This window comes from Drosophila ficusphila, unplaced genomic scaffold (assembly GCF_018152265.1).
Source record: "Drosophila ficusphila isolate 14025-0441.05 unplaced genomic scaffold, ASM1815226v1 contig_286, whole genome shotgun sequence".
Lineage (NCBI taxonomy): Eukaryota > Metazoa > Arthropoda > Insecta > Diptera > Drosophilidae > Drosophila > Drosophila ficusphila.
In genome coordinates, this window is record NW_025064189.1 from 5,573,399 (window position 1) to 5,592,853 (window position 19,455).

General features: G+C 42.7%; 5 protein-coding genes across 7 annotated transcripts; 2 read left to right on the forward strand and 3 right to left on the reverse strand.

Moving 5' to 3' along the window:
- Positions 1-24: 24 nt before the first annotated feature.
- LOC108100233 (anoctamin-4) lies at positions 25-6,253 on the forward strand. Its single transcript, XM_017204010.2, is given in 14 exon segments — positions 25-255; positions 891-1,104; positions 1,688-1,869; positions 1,925-2,554; positions 2,556-2,873; positions 2,937-3,082; positions 3,382-3,962; positions 4,100-4,317; positions 4,387-4,551; positions 4,614-4,967; positions 5,087-5,186; positions 5,251-5,647; positions 5,710-5,800; positions 5,876-6,253. Coding segments are annotated over 13 exon segments (3,687 nt in total). The 5' UTR covers positions 25-255; positions 891-926; the 3' UTR covers positions 6,203-6,253.
- Positions 6,254-6,602: 349 nt separating this feature from the next.
- Positions 6,603-7,850, forward strand: LOC108100567 (tubulin polyglutamylase complex subunit 2). Its single transcript, XM_017204545.1, has 4 exons — positions 6,603-6,740; positions 6,801-6,968; positions 7,024-7,292; positions 7,343-7,850. Exons 1-4 carry the CDS (start codon positions 6,671-6,673, stop codon positions 7,706-7,708), a joined length of 873 nt encoding a protein of 290 aa, XP_017060034.1. The 5' UTR covers positions 6,603-6,670; the 3' UTR covers positions 7,709-7,850.
- Positions 7,706-9,125, reverse strand: LOC108100568 (viral IAP-associated factor homolog). Its single transcript, XM_017204546.2, has 2 exons — positions 8,996-9,125; positions 7,706-8,835 (listed from the first exon to the last, which is right to left on the reverse strand). The coding sequence occupies exons 1-2, from the start codon at positions 8,999-9,001 to the stop codon at positions 8,119-8,121; spliced, it is 723 nt and encodes a 240-aa protein (XP_017060035.1). The 5' UTR covers positions 9,002-9,125; the 3' UTR covers positions 7,706-8,118.
- A 164-nt stretch (positions 9,126-9,289) lies between these two features.
- LOC108100566 (gamma-tubulin complex component 6) lies at positions 9,290-14,294 on the reverse strand. Its single transcript, XM_017204543.1, has 5 exons — positions 13,208-14,294; positions 12,996-13,149; positions 12,572-12,936; positions 10,075-12,512; positions 9,290-10,016 (listed from the first exon to the last, which is right to left on the reverse strand). Exons 1-5 carry the CDS (start codon positions 14,219-14,221, stop codon positions 9,776-9,778), a joined length of 4,212 nt encoding a protein of 1,403 aa, XP_017060032.1. The 5' UTR covers positions 14,222-14,294; the 3' UTR covers positions 9,290-9,775.
- A 305-nt stretch (positions 14,295-14,599) lies between these two features.
- Positions 14,600-19,329, reverse strand: LOC108100493 (CCR4-NOT transcription complex subunit 7). 3 transcript variants are annotated; one of them, XM_017204437.2, is made up of 4 exons: positions 19,001-19,320; positions 16,999-17,345; positions 16,521-16,938; positions 14,600-15,196 (listed from the first exon to the last, which is right to left on the reverse strand). In XM_017204437.2, the coding sequence occupies exons 1-4, from the start codon at positions 19,007-19,009 to the stop codon at positions 15,071-15,073; spliced, it is 900 nt and encodes a 299-aa protein (XP_017059926.1). In that variant the 5' UTR covers positions 19,010-19,320; the 3' UTR covers positions 14,600-15,070. The 3 variants fall into 3 exon arrangements, with proteins under 3 accessions (XP_017059926.1, XP_017059925.1, XP_017059924.1); XM_017204436.2 differs by lacking the exon at positions 14,600-15,196 and adding an exon at positions 18,007-18,153 and having other exon boundaries at positions 15,825-16,938; positions 19,001-19,329; XM_017204435.2 differs by lacking the exon at positions 14,600-15,196 and having other exon boundaries at positions 15,825-16,938; positions 19,001-19,327.
- Between the last annotated feature and the right edge of the window lie 126 nt (positions 19,330-19,455).

Consider the following 19,455-nt stretch of genomic DNA (forward strand, 5'->3'; position numbering starts at 1 on the left):
TGAAAAAGAAAAACCACCAATAGATCTCGAGTTGATCAATTAACGTGAAAGTGATACACACTCAACTCCAATTGCATTTGAATACTAACCGCAAATCAATAATCGATTACTCATACGTATTGTGCTGGGAACGGACAGGAGCGAATCAATAAACCTTCAATTGTTGTGATTACTTCAATGGCATGGGACTTTTCACAACTGCCAACGAGCGCTGACATTTCCAGGACGTCCGTCGCACGCTTATTAGTGATCCAGGTACGAGTTTGAGTCCGCGAATGGATTTATTTGTTTGTCGTCCGGTGGCAAACCGCTGACCTATCCCCCCCACACCCACATTCCCATGTTCCGTATCCCCAATACCAAATCTAGGACAATTATTTAGAACCATTGTCATTCGTTGTAGTCACCACTCGTAGCAACAAGTTAGATTCTCGACCCAACTGGACCCTCTCCCAGGGTGCATTAGTGGCTAATGTGAAGGCATTATTCCCAGTGGTCGTAGTTTTTACCCCTTCCCCAAACGCAGATATTCCCCATCGGGCTGTACAAACACCTTCCGAAGGGTCAATGTCGAATGCGAGTTCACCTTTTGATTGGAGCGCGCCTGCAAATGAAGATACAAATACTCCAAGGGGTATAAATTAACGCCCCGCTCGAGGTTGTAGTATAAACATACATGAATAGTTAATGTGCGGTGAGCTCTCATCGAATCGGGGGATAAAGCTACGCCTATTGAATGACAGCTCCCTTCCGTAAAACTTTTCGAACTCGGTACCCTAAATAGTTTATCATGGGTAACGGAGCAGGTGCTCCGGAATCGAGTCTCTAAACTAGGCCAAATTAAAATGTGGCCCCATATGACGCGACGCCCCTCCAATTACGCTCCACAGGATTCCGATTCCATGACGCACTGAAGAGAGAGGACGATGAGCAGTCACGAAGGACGGTCCGGCGAGAGGTCACACATCTTTCAAATTCGGATCGACAGCGTCGAGGATGAGAGCACCGCCCCCATAACGGAGGCCAGTTCACGGGAGGATCTCATCGGGAGCGCAGCCAGGGAAGGCGACCGGAGCAGCGAGCAGTCCGTCTTTCAGTTTCCCAGTGAGTTTAAGAGTGAGGTTAAGAGTGGCAGCATAAATTACAAATATAAGAATATATAATCGTTTAATAGCTAAAGTTATACAGTGTTAACAGTTAACAATGACTACAAAAATTAAAATATAAACAAAAGTTAAATCGTTTAATAACTTAATTACATAACAGAACCAAACTTCACTAAATCAAACAACAGTCTTTAACAAAAATGTACAAAAAGGGATTCCCAGCTACACAATTAGACTTTGAATTCAGCATTGGATTGTCTTCCATTAATTAAACACCTATAGTTATTCATTCAACCTTTTTTAAGAAATAAAGCACAATCTTAGACCTTTCACATAAATGTTAAATGTTAATTAATTAACATTAAATACTCAAATTATACTCGGAAATATTTTGAGCCCTACAGTGGATTATGAAAAGTTTCTCAGAGATAAGCACCTTTCAAAGGGTATAATTTTGAAACATTAAAATCATTTAATATAAATAATTATTAAACATTTTATATGAATTTCTAAGTATATAAAAAAATGTACCTAGTAAACATACGTTAAAATTCCTATTATTTTTACTAATATTTCTCAAGGATTCCTTTCGGTGCCAACTCTGCGTAGTCCTCGCCAATCCCCAGATCCCTCCATCAGAAGGCAGGTGATGTCCAGTCCGGCAAAAAGCGAGCGAATGAGCCGCCGGAGTCAGACGAAGGTGAGACCACGAAGACTTAGCCAAGATAGTGGCATTGTGGCAGGAAGACTAATAGGATACGGGGTGAGTTTGGTTTGTGCCTTGAATAAACACATTATTCTGAATTCCGAATTCACAGGAGAGTGCTTTAATTGACTCGGATCTCCCACCAAGGCAAGTTGTAACCATTCCGGCAGAGAACTTATACCCCTGCCAAAAAGACGATAATGTTTCGGTTGGCAATGCCAAGCCCGCCACTCCGATTCCTCCGAAATCCAAACTGAGTGGAAATAGAGCGCGAGCTGGTTCGGCTACCTACACGGAAAAGTGGCTCAACTCCACGGTGATGCGGACCAGCAATGGCAACCCGCTGTTTCCCAAATCCAACTCGATAGCCGTGCCATTGCCCACTCACCTGGAATCCGAATCCGCTGAGCCAAGTCCCACGCAGGCATTTGGCCCGAAAATCGTAGGAAGTAATGAAGAGGACATTCCTGGCACTGCAATGCGTCGAAACCTCGGTCTTAATTTGAGTCCCACTTTAGAGTCCGCAGATCGTGTTAATCAATCCTATGAGATAATGGAGTCCTCGCACTCCAATGTTTTGCCCGATCAATTTGGCTATCGGCAACTTATGCCCACGGAGAGAAAGGCCTCGGATACCACGAGTTCCGTGAGTGGAAGTTACTACGGCAGTCGAAAGGCCAGCAAAAGCAACAGTTTGGGAGGTGAATCCGGAGATGAGAGAAGAGTCAGCAAGCAGGATCGGGGAGGGCTTGGATCCCGAATCGTTGATGTTCCGGGATGGCAGACGGAAGGTGGACATGGTCTTGGCTTGGGAGGAGGAGGATCTGGGCGTAATGACCGAAGCGGAAGCAAAAAAGCGGGATAATCGACGCTGCTTCATGGAGAACCTCATCAAGGAAGGACTTGAGGTCGAACTAGAGGACAAATCGCAGTCCTTCAACGAAAAAACATTCTTTTTGAAGATACATCTGCCTTGGCGACTAGAAACACGGCTGGCTGAAGTCATGAATCTGAAGCTTCCCGTCAAAAGATTTATCACCATATCCGTAAAGCCATCTTGGGTGAGCTCTTTCAGGCTTTAAAAGGTTAAAAGGGGTTTTAAATTATTGTATATCTGTTGACAGGATGAGGAGAATGTTGTTCTAAGAAACGTACAATATTGGAAGGATGTGTGGCAGCGCTTGACCAAAAAGATTCAACTGGATCATACTCTTTTGGAAGGAGAAACTACATTTAAGTCTGCAACAGCTAATGGCAATCCGGAAGAACAGTAAGTTATTCACAAATACAATTTTTGGGAGAAATTTCAGATTTATAAAAACCTTTAGTGATTCTTTTAATTTTTCTAAATTCATCATTAATTTTTAAAGATTATAAAATTCAGAAAACTATATAGGAAAAAATAAGTAAATAGTAATGTCAAAATGTGATACTGAAAAATATACATGCGTATACTTGATATTGCGCTTATGAATTGTTGTGCGTATACTTCATATTAAGTATACGTAAGCCAAATTTTTTTTTTTTTCTTACTAACTGTTTTTAATTTATTTCCATTTTTACTTACAGATTTATTGTAAAAGACCGAGCCACGGCCTTTACTAGCGCCCAGCGATCGCTGATGGTGATGCAGGTGCTCATCCGAACGCCCTTCGACGAGAGCGATCGCAGTGGCATCCGGCGGCTGATGAACGACGGCACCTACCTCGGCTGCTTTCCGCTTCACGAGGGGCGGTACGACCGACCGCACTCCAGCGGAATCTCCCTGGACCGCCGGGTGCTCTACCAGACGTGGGCTCATCCCTCGCAGTGGTACAAGAAGCAGCCGTTGTGCCTGGTTCGCAAATACTTTGGCGACAAGATCGCCCTATACTTCTGCTGGCTGGGATTCTACACGGAGATGCTCGTCTATCCGTCTGTGGTGGGAACCCTTTGCTTCATATATGGCTTGGCCACTCTGGAGTCGGAGGACAACACTCCCAGCAAGGAGATCTGCAATGAATACGGCACGGGAAACATTACTTTGTGTCCTTCGTGCGACAAGGCTTGCAGCTACCAAAGACTCTCGGAGTCCTGTCTCTTCTCACGACTTACCTATCTCTTTGACAATCCCTCGACGGTGTTCTTCGCCATCTTCATGTCCTTCTGGGGTAGGTAGTTCTGAAATCCTTTAAAGAAAATTGTATCATTTATTAGTACCAAAGTTATTATTAAAAAATGTTTGAGAAAGATTCCTTTATTAATTGATCAAATTAATCATTAACTAAACTTGGAACCCTTTAAACAGCCACCACTTTCCTGGAGCTTTGGAAACGCAAACAGTCGGTTCTAGTTTGGGAATGGGACTTGCACAACGTGGACATGGATGAAGAAAACCGTCCAGAATTTGAAACGAATGCCACCACTTTCCGGATGAATCCAGTCACACGGGAAAAGGAACCATACATGTCCACATGGAATAGATCAATTCGATTTGTCATTACTGGAAGTGCTGTGCTTTTTATGGTAAAATTTAATACATTTTATATGAATTTTTTTTGTCAGGAATTTATTGTAAAATTGTTTTATTTACAGATCTCAGTGGTACTCTCTGCTGTGTTAGGAACCATATTGTATCGCATAACGCTGGTCTCAGTAATTTATGGTGGAGGAGGATTCTTTGTTAAAGAGCACGCCAAACTTTTCACCAGTGTCACGGCTGCCTTGATCAATTTGGTTGTTATTATGATACTCACAAGAGTAAGATTAATTTGCAGTTTCAAAAGAAAACATTCGACTTATAATTTACATTCCATTTATAGATTTACCATCGTATGGCCATCAGATTAACTAATCTGGAAAATCCGCGCACTCACACGGAATACGAAGACTCCTACACCTTCAAAATATTCTTCTTTGAATTTATGAACTTTTACTCGTCGCTCATCTATATCGCTTTTTTCAAGGGCCGTTTCTTCGATTATCCTGGTGATGATCAAGCCCGGAAAAGTGAGTTCTTCCGACTAAAGAATGATATCTGCGACCCAGCGGGCTGCTTATCCGAACTTTGCATCCAATTGGCCATTATTATGGTGGGCAAACAGTGCTGGAATAATTTCATGGAGTACCTATTTCCCAAGTTTTGGAATTGGTGGCGACAGCGGAAACATAAACAGGTAAGATCTAAAATTACTAAAAAAAAATAAATAAAAATTAACAACACTTAAATAAAATGTAATAAAAACTATATGAGCTAAAATTAAGTTTAATAGGATTCAAACAATTCTTTTTTTAGGCCACAAAGGATGAATCACATTTGCACATGGCCTGGGAACAGGATTATCATATGCAGGACCCAGGTCGATTGGCTTTGTTTGATGAGTATCTGGAAATGAGTAAGTATTTTGTTATATTATATAACACAACTACATTAAAACTTACTAACTTTAATTTCCACAGTTCTTCAATACGGCTTTGTCACTCTGTTTGTGGCTGCTTTCCCTCTGGCACCACTTTTTGCTCTCCTTAACAATGTTGCAGAAATCCGTTTGGATGCCTATAAAATGGTCACGCAGGCAAGACGTCCTTTGGCGGAAAGGGTAGAGGATATTGGAGCTTGGTACGGCATCCTGCGGATAATCACATATACGGCCGTCGTTTCGAATGCCTTTGTAATAGCTTATACGAGTGATTTTATACCTCGAATGGTGTACAAGTTTGTTTACTCCGAGACCCACACTTTGGCTGGTTACATCGAGCACTCGCTATCCATTTTCAACACCTCGGATTACAAGGAAGAGTGGGGTGCCTCGGTCAGTGAAAAAGATCCTGACACCTGCCAATATCGGGGCTATAGGTGGGTTATATTCTTCAATCTATATTTGTACAATTTAGTAAAGGAAATGTTTGTTTGTCTAGAAATGGCCCCAAGGACTATGAACCTTATGGACTGAGTCCTCATTATTGGCATGTCTTTGCTGCTCGTTTGGCATTTGTTGTGGTTTTTGAGGTGAGTATCGTTTACGTTTATTAACTACTTAAACACTTAGAACTATAATAATTAAAAAATATATTACAATTTCAGCACGTTGTTTTTGTCATTACTGGCATCATGCAGTTCATCATTCCGGACGTTCCATCCGAGGTAAAGACCCAAATGCAGAGAGAGCAACTGCTGGCCAAGGAGGCCAAGTACCAGCATGGAATAAAGAGGGCTCAGGGCGATAATCAGGATATCATGAGCCTTTTCCGGGACACCAGCAATCGCACCTCGATCGCGGGAAGCCAAGTGACTGCCCGTGGCAGTTGGGCTCGTCGATTCAGCCGGCTGAGCGATGGATTGGATGCCCACGTGGAGGTGGCTGCCCGGCCACGAAGATCGGTGGAATCCACGGTCTGGGAGGTTTCCTGACACGAGGAAGAGGCCGAAAGTGAGGCCCAGGATCAGAACAAGAGATGAGGAAGCAACAGGAACTTCTAGGCATTGACCAATACTCGTCTCCTCTCCAAAAATCAATAAACTAGATTATTTCATGTGTAATTGTTGTCGAAAGCTCCACAGTTTATAGTTTTTTGTTAAACACAAATTTCATGCCCTTTGTAAATAAATAATGTTCAATGTTGTCGTGAAATAAAAATTGTTTAGTCTTAGATATAAAACTGGTTTGGAAATAAGTTTGGGCTTTCGTTTGTATTACATATTTGTTTATTTACTTTTAGTAGGTATTCTATTTCAACCTTAAAACCATCCGCCCCGTTGCCCCAACAACCAATTTGAAAAGACTTTGTTTATACCAAATCAGTTGGCTTTATCTACATATAAAACTATCTGACGTTTTAAATTTAACAGAAATCTTTCTGAAACAAAAATTATTTGAGGATGAATAAGAAGCTTTCGCCAGAAGATGCATTTTACGAAAATTTGACATTGGGCCTTATAAGGACCCTCTGTGAGTACGAGATTATCTTTAGAACTGAGTCCTGAAAAATTATGAAACACAAATTTTCAGCCAATGTGCCGAGGGTGTGTAATGTGACTTTGGAACGCCGACAACCTCTGAACTCCTGTCAGGTTGTCAATTGGGAGCAGAGACACTGCGTCTACCTTCCCGAAGATATGAAAAAGTTCTATCTTTCCTCTGATGGATTCATTCTGAACTGGAGTTATCAATACGCTCGTGAGTGGTTGTCCTCAATTTCCTTTTTCCTTTAAGAAAACATTTCTTTTTCAAGCAAACGATATCCGGCGAGTGGGTCACATCCACTTTCCACACCTGCTTCAGGTGACTCTTCTGCGGGAGAATATCGAAACAACAGCAAGCCAGTCCAGTAATTCAACGACTATGCCCAATAGCAACTCGGATGTCCTGGGCGCGGCAACCAGCTCGCAATCCATTCCAGCTACAGTGTCCTCCGGCAAGGACAAATGGGGAAATGCCACGCCTATTATAACGGCCAAGTCCAAGATTTTTGAGATCAACAATGTGAACGAGGTGGCCAAGGTGGGTTCTATGATTAGTATATAGAATCCTATATAAAAGTTCTCCGACAGGTGTGCATGCTGTACGAATCCACCAGTTCCAACAATCCCAAGTTCTATTTGCTGGAATTGAGCACCTTGAGCTGGCAATTTCTGGCGGACACTTTCAGTGAATACCTGAGAATGGCCATCGCCCATTTGGGTCTGCCCTACTGGGAGCTGTGCTTCTCCACCTGCGGACTGCCCTCTTGGACGGAGCAGCTGTTCCTTCTTCTGGCTCCACATCTCCTTGAGGAACACGAACCTAGACGCGGTAGAGTGTTGAATCCCGCCTGCGAGCATCCGTACAACATAATCGATCCGAATATTTTTCGGGGCAAGCCGAAAAGTGTGGCTAAAGCGACTGCCAGTAGTACTAAGCAAAACCATAATAAGTGACTTTCAGTAGAAAAGAAAACAATTTATTTGTGAGGGTACATAAATGCCACAAAACAATGAAATGAATACGTGCAAGGAGTTTCCTGAGGTAAGATTGGGTCAATATGTGCGGAAAAAATTCAATAAAGTAAATAAACCCCAATAGCAGATGTCTTATAAAATTTTCGGGTATGAAATTAGGTCAACTATTTTTGTCGTACCAAAAATTAGGTATGTATTTCTCATATAGACACTTATTGCTTACAAACGGGGTTCCAGTAAAAAAGAAATCCAGCTTATTTTCTTTTAGTTTAACTCTTTTAAAAAAATTAAAAGAGTGAACCAAAAACCAGTTTAAATTCCATGACTCATTCCTAAAATATTGACCCTCTTCTCAGAAAAGTGAATGGGGATTATGATTTGGCTACGATTTAATAGAAGTCAGCGCTCTTGTCTTCCAGATCGGCCAACATTTTGTCCCTGATTTGTGGTCGCGGATCTTCCGTAATCTCCGTGGGCACTGCTCCCGCCTGTCCCAACATAAATTCCAACTCCTCAGCGGTCAGTTTCTCGCCGCGCAGCTCCAGGGGACCAATGTATTGCTTTTTCAGCGATCCCTCGTGGTAAATGAAGATGGTGGGCAGGTTCTTCTCGGGGAAGTTTGGTATGCAGGTGGTGGCAATGGAGCGCAGGAACTTCGTTTGCGGGAAGCGGATGGCCAACTGTTGCATGTGATGGTGGATCAGGGCGCAGAGTGGAACTCCGTTGGCGTACAGGTGGAGAACCACCCAGATACCCTCGCCAGCTTTGGTCACCTCGTTGACGTATTCTTGTCCGGAGATTTCCCTCACCGATCCAAACCGCGCCTTTTCAGCCGTGGCCCTCATTTCAGCCATTCGCCTTTGGCGATATTGTTCCAAGACTTCCTCATCCTCGGAGTCTTCCAGCTCGTCGAGCTCGTCCAACGACATGTCGTCGATCTTCTTATCCCTTTGGCCCTCATTTAAAGGGAGATCTGTGCGCCGCTGGATGGCATCGTCCATCAACTTCTGGATTTGATCCTCGGTGATTTCCGCCTCCTTCGCCTTGGGTCCAATGATTCCCTTGGCGCGGAGCACATCATTCCACTCGGTGTCTTCATTTGGATCCTAGGAAAAATAAAGCCACGTGAGTTTTCATTCAGCATTTTCATTACCAAATATGGAATTTATTTTTGGCTGCACCATAAACACACCCACAATCGCGTTTACCCAAAGGGAACCAATTGTTTTTAGGGAAATTTGTGCAATTTATTGGGGTTTATCTTACCTGCATTTTTATTGACTGAACTTTGCTGAGATAAATAACTTAAATATATTAATTTTCTGAACGCATGCAACGTTCTTTTTACTAAAAATAAAACTGAATAATTCTAAACGAAGTGACTCATGACCAGGGATGGAGCGAATACCGATATATCGCCTGCTGTCAGTCGCTTAGAGATGCCAACTTGTTTTATAGCTGGTGAATTTAAATTCAGTTTTTAAAAATTATGGATAATAAATATTGGTAACTTAAAAGCGAGAGTTATAATAATCAACAAAATAAGGTTTTAGGCACACATATACATTTATTTAATATTTCATGGCAAGCGTTTAAAGAACAAATGTATGGACGCACGACCAAAATGATATTTTCAACAGACACTCTCCTTAGCTTTAATTTAAAACCGCGCTTCTTAACAATTAGGTACCGATTTTCTTTGTATCATTCATTTGTGATATGAAAAATGTTAAGATAAATAATATAATTCTTGGGCAATTGTATTTGGAAATTAAGCGTAATCATAAATTATCTTCACATTTCCTGCTTTGCCCTTTTAATAAATAATATGTAATTTTTATTCTTATTATATAAACTAAAACAAAACATAAATTCTTTTCGTTCTAGCATATAAATTACATTTCTAACTTTATGTTAACAAAGCTTATTCGGACACTCAGGCTGTAATTCTTTCGTTAATATTATTAAATGTCTTTCTAAGCGCACAATACTTGCAAAAACAATTTCCTACCTACGATACCCTTCACAGTTTTATTTTAAGACGTTTTAAGTTTTCGTTTGGGATCTAGAATTATCCTCAGATACCTTGTAGTAGTTGTTAAAATTAATAATACATATGAGGTCTCCGATTTCCTCCTGGTAACCAGATGCGGCCGCTTTGTTGCCCAAATATATGAGATACTGCATGAACTTTTCAAACTCGGATTCCTCCTGCATAAGGCGTTTAAAGCGGGGGTGCACAAACTTATTATCTTGATCCATTACAAATGATTGCGACTGAATGACTCTGAAATATAAAATTTAAATGTGAGTATCAACAAAAAAGAATAGTTGGTATGACTTACTTGCAAAAACGTAGCACAATAACAAGGATATTATCAATTGTTTCTTTAACCTTGGCACTCCTCCGATTAAGGAGAGCTAAGAAGGCGACCCGCTTTAAATACACAGCATGCTGCTTGTACAATCCCTCGATGGAATCGACGTTGCACAGCGCCTCCTTAAAGCTCCTCCAGGTGGCTTGCAGGGCTTTGCCCACTAAATGTGTCTGCAACGAGGTCATAAAGTGCGACAACTTGTGTCGCACCATCTGCAGATGCCGAAAATGAGCAGCTGTCCGGAGTTCCGGTCCAAGAAGCTTGCCTACTTGTTGCAAATACTCGTAGGTGCCTTCCAAAACATAGCTAACATGGCGTAGTTTTAGTAAGTGCCTGAAAATCTGTGCATATTTGACCAAAGTCTCCGAGCTTATCACCAGATTTAATGGCCAATCCACCTTGCAGTCAAGTGTTAGGAATGAAGTGGCTTCCACCGACATGAAACTAAGCGTTTCCGGTATGTTTGTGCAGTTGAGAGTGAGATTCTGGGATACCGTGGTCTCATCCGCCGGACACGCAGCCAAGGCATTCGTTAGCATTGTGTCCAGGATTCCCTTCTGACAAATGCTTCGTGGATCAATGCCCGCCTTAATTCTTTCCAGGATATCGTTTGTAAGTAATGTTCCAAACTGTCCGTCAAGTAGGAAAAAGTAGTTCCTCAACTTGCGGAAATGCTCATAGATACGAAGCTCCTGGAAGATCCGTAGCACCTCGTTTCGAAGCAGTGCATAGTGTGCATTTACAGGAGCCATTACGGAAAGCTGCAGACAGCGGCGGGCCATGAAAGGATTGCAGGCCTCCGGTAAAATGGGCAAGGTCGTTTCCTGTTCCAACTCCATTCCCATTCCAAAGCGAGAGGGCAGATGCAAAGTCGGTCTAAGCGATTCGGGTGATGAACCGACTGGTTTAAAAATTACAAGTTCGTGCCCTGGAGACTCCGCATAAGACTTTTCACTATTTACACTAATATTGTTATTATTAGCAGCATCGTTATCATCTTGTTCTGGTATTTCTTTGGGTGACAAGCCAAACACATCTACATCGGAGGTGGTGGACATGGGTGTTAGCGCCGCCAAAGGAACTTCAACATGCAGCTTGTTAAGTTCCAGCGGAAGACGAGGCAAGCGTTTTTCAACCTTATCGCCCACGATTATATCGTATTCGCTGCCCAAAACGCGCCGTCTATTCCGGGCACGTTCTGAATCCGATTGCACTTGAGTGCGCAATCGCTGAATGTGTTCATCCTCGGTTGAGTTAAAGCTGCAGAAGCCATCGTGGTGCTGGCTCCGCAGGCGGTTCCGCTGTAGATCACTCAGCTCTTTTGTTTCCGGGCGATTTAGATTGGCATTGATGTCTGGGGGAAGTTGAGCGTGCAATCCTGATCCCGTGCTGGTTTTAACTGAATCCGACTGTTTAAGATGAACAATCGTTTGACACTCCTGAATTTGATCCGAGGAAGGAATGTGCTGGCGATTTCGATCAAGTTCGGTTTTGAAGGCTGGCTCATTGGAGTTCAGAACATCCGAGTGACTTCGTAGGTATTGAACTCCGACTGAATCCGACTGTTTAAGATGAACAATCGTTTGACACTCCTGAATTTGATCCGAGGAAAGAATGTGCTGGCGATTTCGATCAAGTTCGGTTTTGAAGGCTGGCTCATTGGAGTTCAGAACATCCGAGTGACTTTGTTGGTATTGAACTGCATTGGGAACTGAAAGTTCTGGTTCTACCACGACTGATTGCTCAGGCTCCACACTTGCAATACTTTCCGATCCCACAGTTTGTGGTTGTTTCATTTCATCTTCAGCTGGCTTCTCCTCAACCTTGTCCGTTTTCTCATCGTCTTTTTGCGAGGGCGAATCTGCTCGATCATCGGGTTCTTCGAGACAGGATGTAAAACTGAGGTCGCTAAAAGTGCTCTGGTCCGGACTCGCCGCTTCATGAGTTTCTTTTTCAGCCGATTTGCCAGCCAGCTGTGATACTTTCTTCTGCAACTCTTGCTTTTCCAGCTCTAGCCGCATATCCTCCAACCGTTCACTTTCGCGCTGAAAAGCAAGCTCATTGACAATCTCCTGTCGCCGCTTCTCAAGGCGATTTTGATGATCCTGTTCTATCTCCGCATTGAGTTTATCGTACATGATTTTCTTCTGGGCGTTCGCCTTAAGCAGTAGTTCACGTTGCTCGTTTTCCCAGGCGTCCAAATGGGCCTGGGTGCGTTTCACCATGATGTTTGCGAAGTTTCGTTTAGCGGCCATCCGTTCTTCAAAAATGCTTTGCATGCTGCACCATCCAAATTGCTGGTAGATATCTGCATACCTTTCCGCTAGGTTGCGACGCATCTCTTTAAGCTGCTGCTCTGTTAGACAGACCACTAGATCTGGGTACTTCACATCAAATATGGGGTGCTATGAGGTGAAGAGAACGACTAAGAGAAAGTTGTAGGTTGGAACCAACTTTTACAAACCTGAGCTTTGTAAGCCTTGAGCACCTGGTTGTAATTGCCACACTGGAGGATGTCCTGCTCGCAGCCGGTCAAGAAATCTGGAATCGCATCGTCCACTACTTGGTAGCCCCTATCGAAGAATTCCTTGCTGCACTCGTCTAGCAAAGCTGGCGAAGTATTTATGCAGCGTGTGATAAAAATCTCGTTAACTGCCGTATCCAGTTCGCCCTTGTAGATCCATTTTTGGAGCTGGATGAAGTACGTTTGGGAGATGCAGCGCAGCAAATAGATGAGCAGTTGCAGGAAGTCACTATTGCCACAGGTGTCGATGGCCACCCAGATGCAGCTTAGCAGGAAGGAGCCAGATACCCCAGTATCAAGGTTTACTATTTAATTGAAATTATAATTCGACTTTTTACTATATGGTACGGTAAGGTATTCTTACATCTTGGCTCATTCTTGAACATAATTTCCACTTGACAGAGCAGCTGCATGGCAAGACGCGTGTTGTCCAGCAGCTGGGGAAGGTTATCCACGGTTTGCGTGAGGAGAAACTGTCGACTCGTAGCTAGGAAATCTGCCAGGACCTCTCGCATGGCCTGCAAAAAAATCTTGATTCGGAAACCATTCTGCAGTGTGTAAGGGATTTTAACTTACCCGATTTAGAGGCCTTTCTACGCGAGATTTGGTGTTCCGATTCCATCTGACGCGCGCACTCAATCGCCGAAAGGCACTGCCTGAACGCAGAAAAGGATGTGCAAAAGCTTCTAGCACCTCTGGCAGCACAGAACGTAATGTGGTGTTGGGTCGGAATACCAACTCTAACTCATCCTTTGGAGAACTTAGGATTGTCTCAGATTGAAGGCCTGCAGCTGCTTTTTTTAGATGAACAATGAAGATTGATTCCTCTATATAGCTGAGCTCCAGTTCTTTGTTCTGGAGGAGCTTCAGTTCATTGGTCATCATTTGGTCAGAAATAAAATACTTCTCTGGTCCAGGGTTGGCTACAAAGGGCGGTGGCTTCTCAGGAGGTGGGCTCTTTTTCTTGATGACTGGCAATCGGGGCGGTGGGTTCATTGGGGAAATATTGAAATCTTCCATGCGCGACATGGATTCCGCTATGGCGGAAAATTTTAAGTAAGCTGGGTTGATCTTGGGTCGTGGCCACCTTGGGGTCGTCTCCTTTTTGAATCTGCTCATGAGGAGATTAGAGTACGGCTTCAGTTGCAGTGGCTTCAAAGCGCGCTGCATTTGGTCCAGAGAGTTTAGAGACTTGGGACATTCCTTTAGCAGAAGCTCCTCGGTTTTGTGAAGCTGCAGTACACCCGGTTGTAGCACTCTAATTCTATTTTTGGATAAGTTTTCTTCATTTTGCTTCTGCTCCTGAGAAACCTCTTCTTCCCGTCCTTCCAACAAATTCTGGATGCTGTGCAGCATCTCGCGCTGTTTAGGGTTCTTGGCCACCTCATCGCTCACCTGCTCGAGCATCTCCAGTTTCTCCTGGGTGGACATCGTCCCGCCGAGCAGCAAAGCTTCGTATATTTTGATGCGCCGCTTGGCCACCATCGCAGCTGTGGGAACATTGGGCTCCAGGCCCTCCGCCTCCAGCATTGTGGCCAGCTGGGTCACCAGGTCGAGGACGCTGTGGTTGCATTTAGCCACGGTTGCCATCGGAATTCTTTTTGGACTGCACAATAACGGGATACGTTCAACCCAATAAAACAAAAACAAACCAAGGACTAGAGCGCGGTGTGACCGCACCGCTGGGTTGGAAATATACTGAAATTTTGGAAAAATACCAACTGATGTTTAAATTCCGTTATGTTCAAAAATTTAAAAGTTATACACACTTCATGATAAGCCTTTCTAAGGTTTTAAAATGTTTGAAACCTTAACTGTAAATTTGAATATTTATAAAAAAAAGTGTAGTTCTCATGCCAACATTTTTCAATGATTTTTTTTTTTTCATATATAAAAACAAATATATTGAATAGCCCGTTGCAACCGAGAATCAAACACTAAGCCACTGTCACAAAAAAACGATTGCGGTTTACACTAAATTAAAAAGTTTTAAATATATTGTTCTTTTGTTTTTTTTACAAGTACACAATATTCTATTTTGCCCTTTGGCTTACAATATTAGCTTAGTTACCTTACTTTTGTATCGTAACACAATTAAGACATGCAGAATTTGAAATTGAATCTATTTTATGCAGATTTCTCTCATCATTTTTTGGGATTTACAATTAGTTTTATGCAATTTTTTTGTATTTTGCGGTTTATGCTTTTTTTTTTTTTTTGGGGCTTGCGTGGTAACATCAAGAGAGTAGCTGAATGGACAACGGGATAAAAGTTTGTAAATGGGAACGTTCCGTGACTGATGACAGACTATTGCAATGGTGTGGTTGCAGCGAGAAGCGGTTGTCCAGGTGGTGTGGCCTGCACAGTTGCCGGCGGACCACCGGATCCCTCCTGCTCGATCTTCCGGTCGTGTACGACCACGTTGCCCATTAGCACGAATCATGAGGCGCTGTTCGTCTCGCCGTTGCTCTCGTGGAAGTTGGTGCCATTAACGATGAACGAGGTGCCCAAGCCATAAAGGTGTCCAGAGTACTTGGCATGATCGATGTTATCCTCGAAGAACATCTGAAAAGGTTTGAAGAACCATTAGACATGAAACTTTAGATCGTGTTTGAATTGGGACAGGACGAAATTAGTGACGAAATTAGTAATGGTATGAATCTCTACGATGTTCTAAGCGAGCAAGATTAATTCGATACATTGAAGCGTTGAAAGCACATACATCTCTACCGCAGCAAATCTTAATAGTAACCCCAATCAGATCGGGAAGTCTTAATTATAAAGTTGTTTAGTTACATACCGTATACCCATGTGGTTAGATGGAGGTTTTATATTAGTAACATTCTTAATTTTGTTGGTTAGTATAGGAGTGGGAATAAATCTGCAATTTTCTTATTTCGGAATTCACCGGCAGTTCGTTAGAATGTAAAGCACTTGCTAAGTTGATACACACAGTGCAGTGTGTGGAAAGTTACGTCATTGTAACGCTTAAATGGCAAAAGACACAATACGATGTTTAACTCTGTTAAAAAATCAAAACATTTTAAACTTAAAACTAAAATGAACTCAATAAATTAAAAAAGGCAAAGGTCCCAGCTAATATACAGTTAAGCCAAAAGTTTAGGTGATAATCAAAAAGTTGCGTACGCATTGCCCAGGCACCAAAAAATATAAATAAAAATTTAAAAAGAAAATTAATTCCAATTCATTTAATTTTCAATTCAAATCCAGCAATTCTCTCAGTTCACTTCGTTTCGCGAGCTTTAAAACTAAAAGACATGTTACACATGGTTTTAACAGATTCAATCTAACTAGAAAACACTTCAAGTTATGGATTTCATTCATAAATTCACAAATTACTGCCCGATGGCACTGCAGATACTGCATGGTATAAATAACTATTTACATATGTATGCTATGTAAGGAAATGGGTGAGTTGTGACAACCATGAACCAGCTTAACCTAATGAATTGATGATATCAACGATGATGATTGGCGGAGGCAAGTTATGTTAGTAGTGGCAAGGGCAGGGCAACACCACTGCTATTTAAAACTCCAGTTTTTTCTTGGCCTGCGAATCGGAATAGACGCAAAGCAATTGGGCAAGCGAGGAGTCATTGCGATCCGGTAAGCCGGGAGTTGCGGGAGGCGTGACCACTAAGGAGCTCGAGGTAAGTAGGTCGCCGCTGGAGGAGCTATTGTTGCCCGTGCCGTTGCCACTGCTGACCTTTGCAGCGTCATCGGGAGGCGAACCACCGATGTACGCCGGACGGCTCAGCAGATCGATCCGGCTGACCGTCGGCTTCAGGTTCATGGTGTGCTCAAGCAAATAGGAAAAGAGTACAACGGGCGCTTCAAGGTCAAAGTGCAAATCAATTGTGTGCTGTACCTCACGCATTTTGAAGAACGCCATGCCTGTCAGCAAAGCATCGGAGCCGGCCTGATGCTGGGGGCCAACGCGCCGCAGTTCCAGCTGATCGGCCACCTCCTGCAGGCCGCCCTTCAGGGTCTTGCACGACTTCATCAGATACTTGATGTCGAAGATGTTCGGGAAGTAGATGTGCAGCAGCTCGAAGAACTCGCTTTCATCGGCGGGCAGGTTCTGATCGGTGAGCAGCTTCAGAAGGTAGCCGAAATCGTAGCCGGAGTGGAAGCACAGCCACTTAATGTTGTCCACCAGCACGATGCCGGAACTCATCAGCAGCTCGGCAAACTCAATGGGGTCGATGCCGTCCTCCTCGTGCTTCTTGAACTGGATGCCAGAGTTCTGCAGAAGATCGATAGAGTCCTGTGCGTACATGTCCTCGCTGGGGAAACCAAAGGATATTAAAGAAGTTTTAATAATAATTTAACGATTGTTATCTTACCTCAGGTTAAACTTGAAGTTAAACTGCCAGGTGGAATAGCCGGGGGGTGTCTTGCCATCATCGTCCATGAAGGTCAGGCCCAATTGGATGATCCGCAACAGGTCTACATTGCAGCGCAACAGCTGGTAATGGTAGTCCGCCGTGGAGCGGAATTCGCCCACGGGTCGAGCCACCACACCCGGAAACTCTGTGTCCATGGCTACATAGTGGTACTTCTGCACCACCTTGCGAATCGTGCGGAACTCCTCCTCCAGGTTATGCTTCCACACGTCCCTGATGCCGCATTCCTCGTTGCTGGGTATGTGGACCTGGCCATGTGCGGCGCCACTTATGGCCGAGGGCATTGTCTGCGAAAGGTATGGGGTTTCATGTAAACAAATTTGTAACCTAAGCTTTTTCGGGGGATATATAGTGTACTTATGTGTAATTGTGTGTGTTTTGGAGTCCCACAAATAAATTTATAAGCTTTGGCAAATATTGCATTCATTAGTAAGAAATACTATATGGCAAAAAAAAATTTGTATAGAACAAATAATATTTAAAAAATATATTCTAATAAAATAACCCAATTTGAAAAATGCAAAAAGGTTTCTATAAATATTTTTGTAGCCCCTAATAAAACTAATCATAAATAATATTTCACCAAGTGAAATGAATTTTGAAAAGTTCTTCCCACAATTTCTGATTCGCTTGCATCCATATTGTACATAAGTAAAAATAAACAGTTATTCCTCCAAGTGTGTGTTGTGTTTGTGTGTATTTTGTGAGGAGGTGGGGGTTAGCAACATAATAAAATAGCTGGTCCAATTGGTTAAACACGTTAGAGAGCAACTAAACAAGAGTTTGTAATTGAAGTTCGGCCAATTTCGCTGTTAGAAGTGCTACAATTTTGCTGCAGATACGAAAGAACAACGAAAAATCAAACAAAAACGAAACAAAGGCACGATTTTGGAAATTTGCTTGGAGGTGGTTACTGGAGTGATGGGGATTACGATAGGCGCTGCTTACATCGTCGCCGGTCGCCGCCTGGTGCGCACTCTTCGTCGCCGGATCAGCCACCTCTTCGCACTGACCTACAACCAAGCCTCAAGCAACAAGTTCCTCTTGGGTAAATGGTATTACGGTTTGGTTCTGAAGATCAATGCTCTTGATCAACTTGGGAGGGGAATCGGAATACATACAATTGTAACTATGCCTTTACAATAAGCTAGTGCACCTAAATCATATTGTATTCGTCGACACACTTTTTAAATATCATACGATTTGCATTGAAGGCCTTAGACTCAGTTAACGACAACAAATCACCAAATTAAAACTATGTTTTGTATTCTGTGCTGTATTGCCAATACTAGTAGAGTAAAACGGGTCAAATAAAATGTATTAAGACTCGTCTCCCAGTCATTATTACAAAACAAATGAATGTATTGTAACACAAATACTTCACGCTTTAAATTGCCACCTCGTGAGTTATGGTCAAAAGTTTCTATATGCGAAATTGACTGTATCTGGCTTTCATAGATTCAGGGATCTGTTGATGCGAACAAAAAGACGGATCCGATGTTTAAAAATACATATATTTATAACTATTTGGGGGCTGAAAACAACCCAATAAAATTGAACAAGGGAAAATCATGTTATCCTGGAAGTGTCAACATTTGCTAGGTTTCGTTTAACCAAAAATATACAATGACACTGAAAACTTTCAAGGTTTTTTTTAAATTTAATGGAGGATATCGCCACAGTGTACAACCTTAATGTAACCGTAAAAAAGTTACAAAATCCGTTAAATTTGTTGCGAAAATTAAGCACCTAATAAACAGTTAGAACGCCCTCAAAAAACTGCATACACACACTCACCGCACCGAAACGCATACACACTCATGCAACGGCATTGAAGATGCATTTGCATTTGCAGTTTTTTTTCCATGAAAAATAAAGGCCCTGGAATCCGGCCCTCCATTCGGAATATCCGTACACCCACTCGTTCGCCTTAGCAGCTTACCCATTTCATAATATTCGATGGCGGTCTGTGTAGATCTTAGATATTTGCACAAAATGTAGTTTTGAGCGGCGTCTACTCGTTTTGCGGGGTGGTGAGGGGGTGATGGCCGGGGAAATTGTTTGGATTTCGGCACTTTCGCTACCGTTACAGCGGTCCTCTCGAGCAGGAACCTTAGCGTGAAGAGTCCTTGACGTCTCGCAATGGCTTCCAATTGATTTTATTCAGCGAATATTGTTTGCGAGCCGCGCAAGTGCCATAATAAAAAAAAATTGTTCGTGATTCCGACAGTGTAGGTAAGCGCTTGCCTTTCGATTTTAGTGCTGGTAAGCGTTCGAATAACGAAATATCGATAGTTCAGCCACTATTTGGGGCCCTACTTTAAAATTTTGAGTTTTGTACACATGTGTATATGAAAAATTATAAAATGCAACATATATTTTGATAAAATATTAATA

Bases quoted from the DNA above. Each gene is read 5' to 3' on its own strand.
- LOC108100566 (XM_017204543.1), bottom strand. From the start codon at position 14,221: ATGGCAACCGTGGCTAAATGCAACCACAGCGTCCTCGACCTGGTGACC. The intron at 12,937-12,995 runs GTAAGAATACCT...TCAATTAAATAG, and splicing joins GTTCAAGAATGAGCCAAGAT to TAAACCTTGATACTGGGGTA. The intron at 10,017-10,074 runs GTAAGTCATACC...TTTATATTTCAG, and splicing joins ATTGTGCTACGTTTTTGCAA to AGTCATTCAGTCGCAATCAT.
- LOC108100493 (XM_017204435.2), bottom strand. The intron at 16,939-16,998 runs GTAAGATAACAA...TGGTTTCCCCAG, and splicing joins AACTTCAAGTTTAACCTGAG to CGAGGACATGTACGCACAGG.
- LOC108100567 (XM_017204545.1), top strand. From the start codon at position 6,671: ATGAATAAGAAGCTTTCGCCAGAAGATGCATTTTACGAAAATTTGACA. The intron at 6,969-7,023 runs GTGAGTGGTTGT...TTCTTTTTCAAG, and splicing joins CTGGAGTTATCAATACGCTC to CAAACGATATCCGGCGAGTG. The intron at 7,293-7,342 runs GTGGGTTCTATG...GTTCTCCGACAG, and splicing joins ATGTGAACGAGGTGGCCAAG to GTGTGCATGCTGTACGAATC.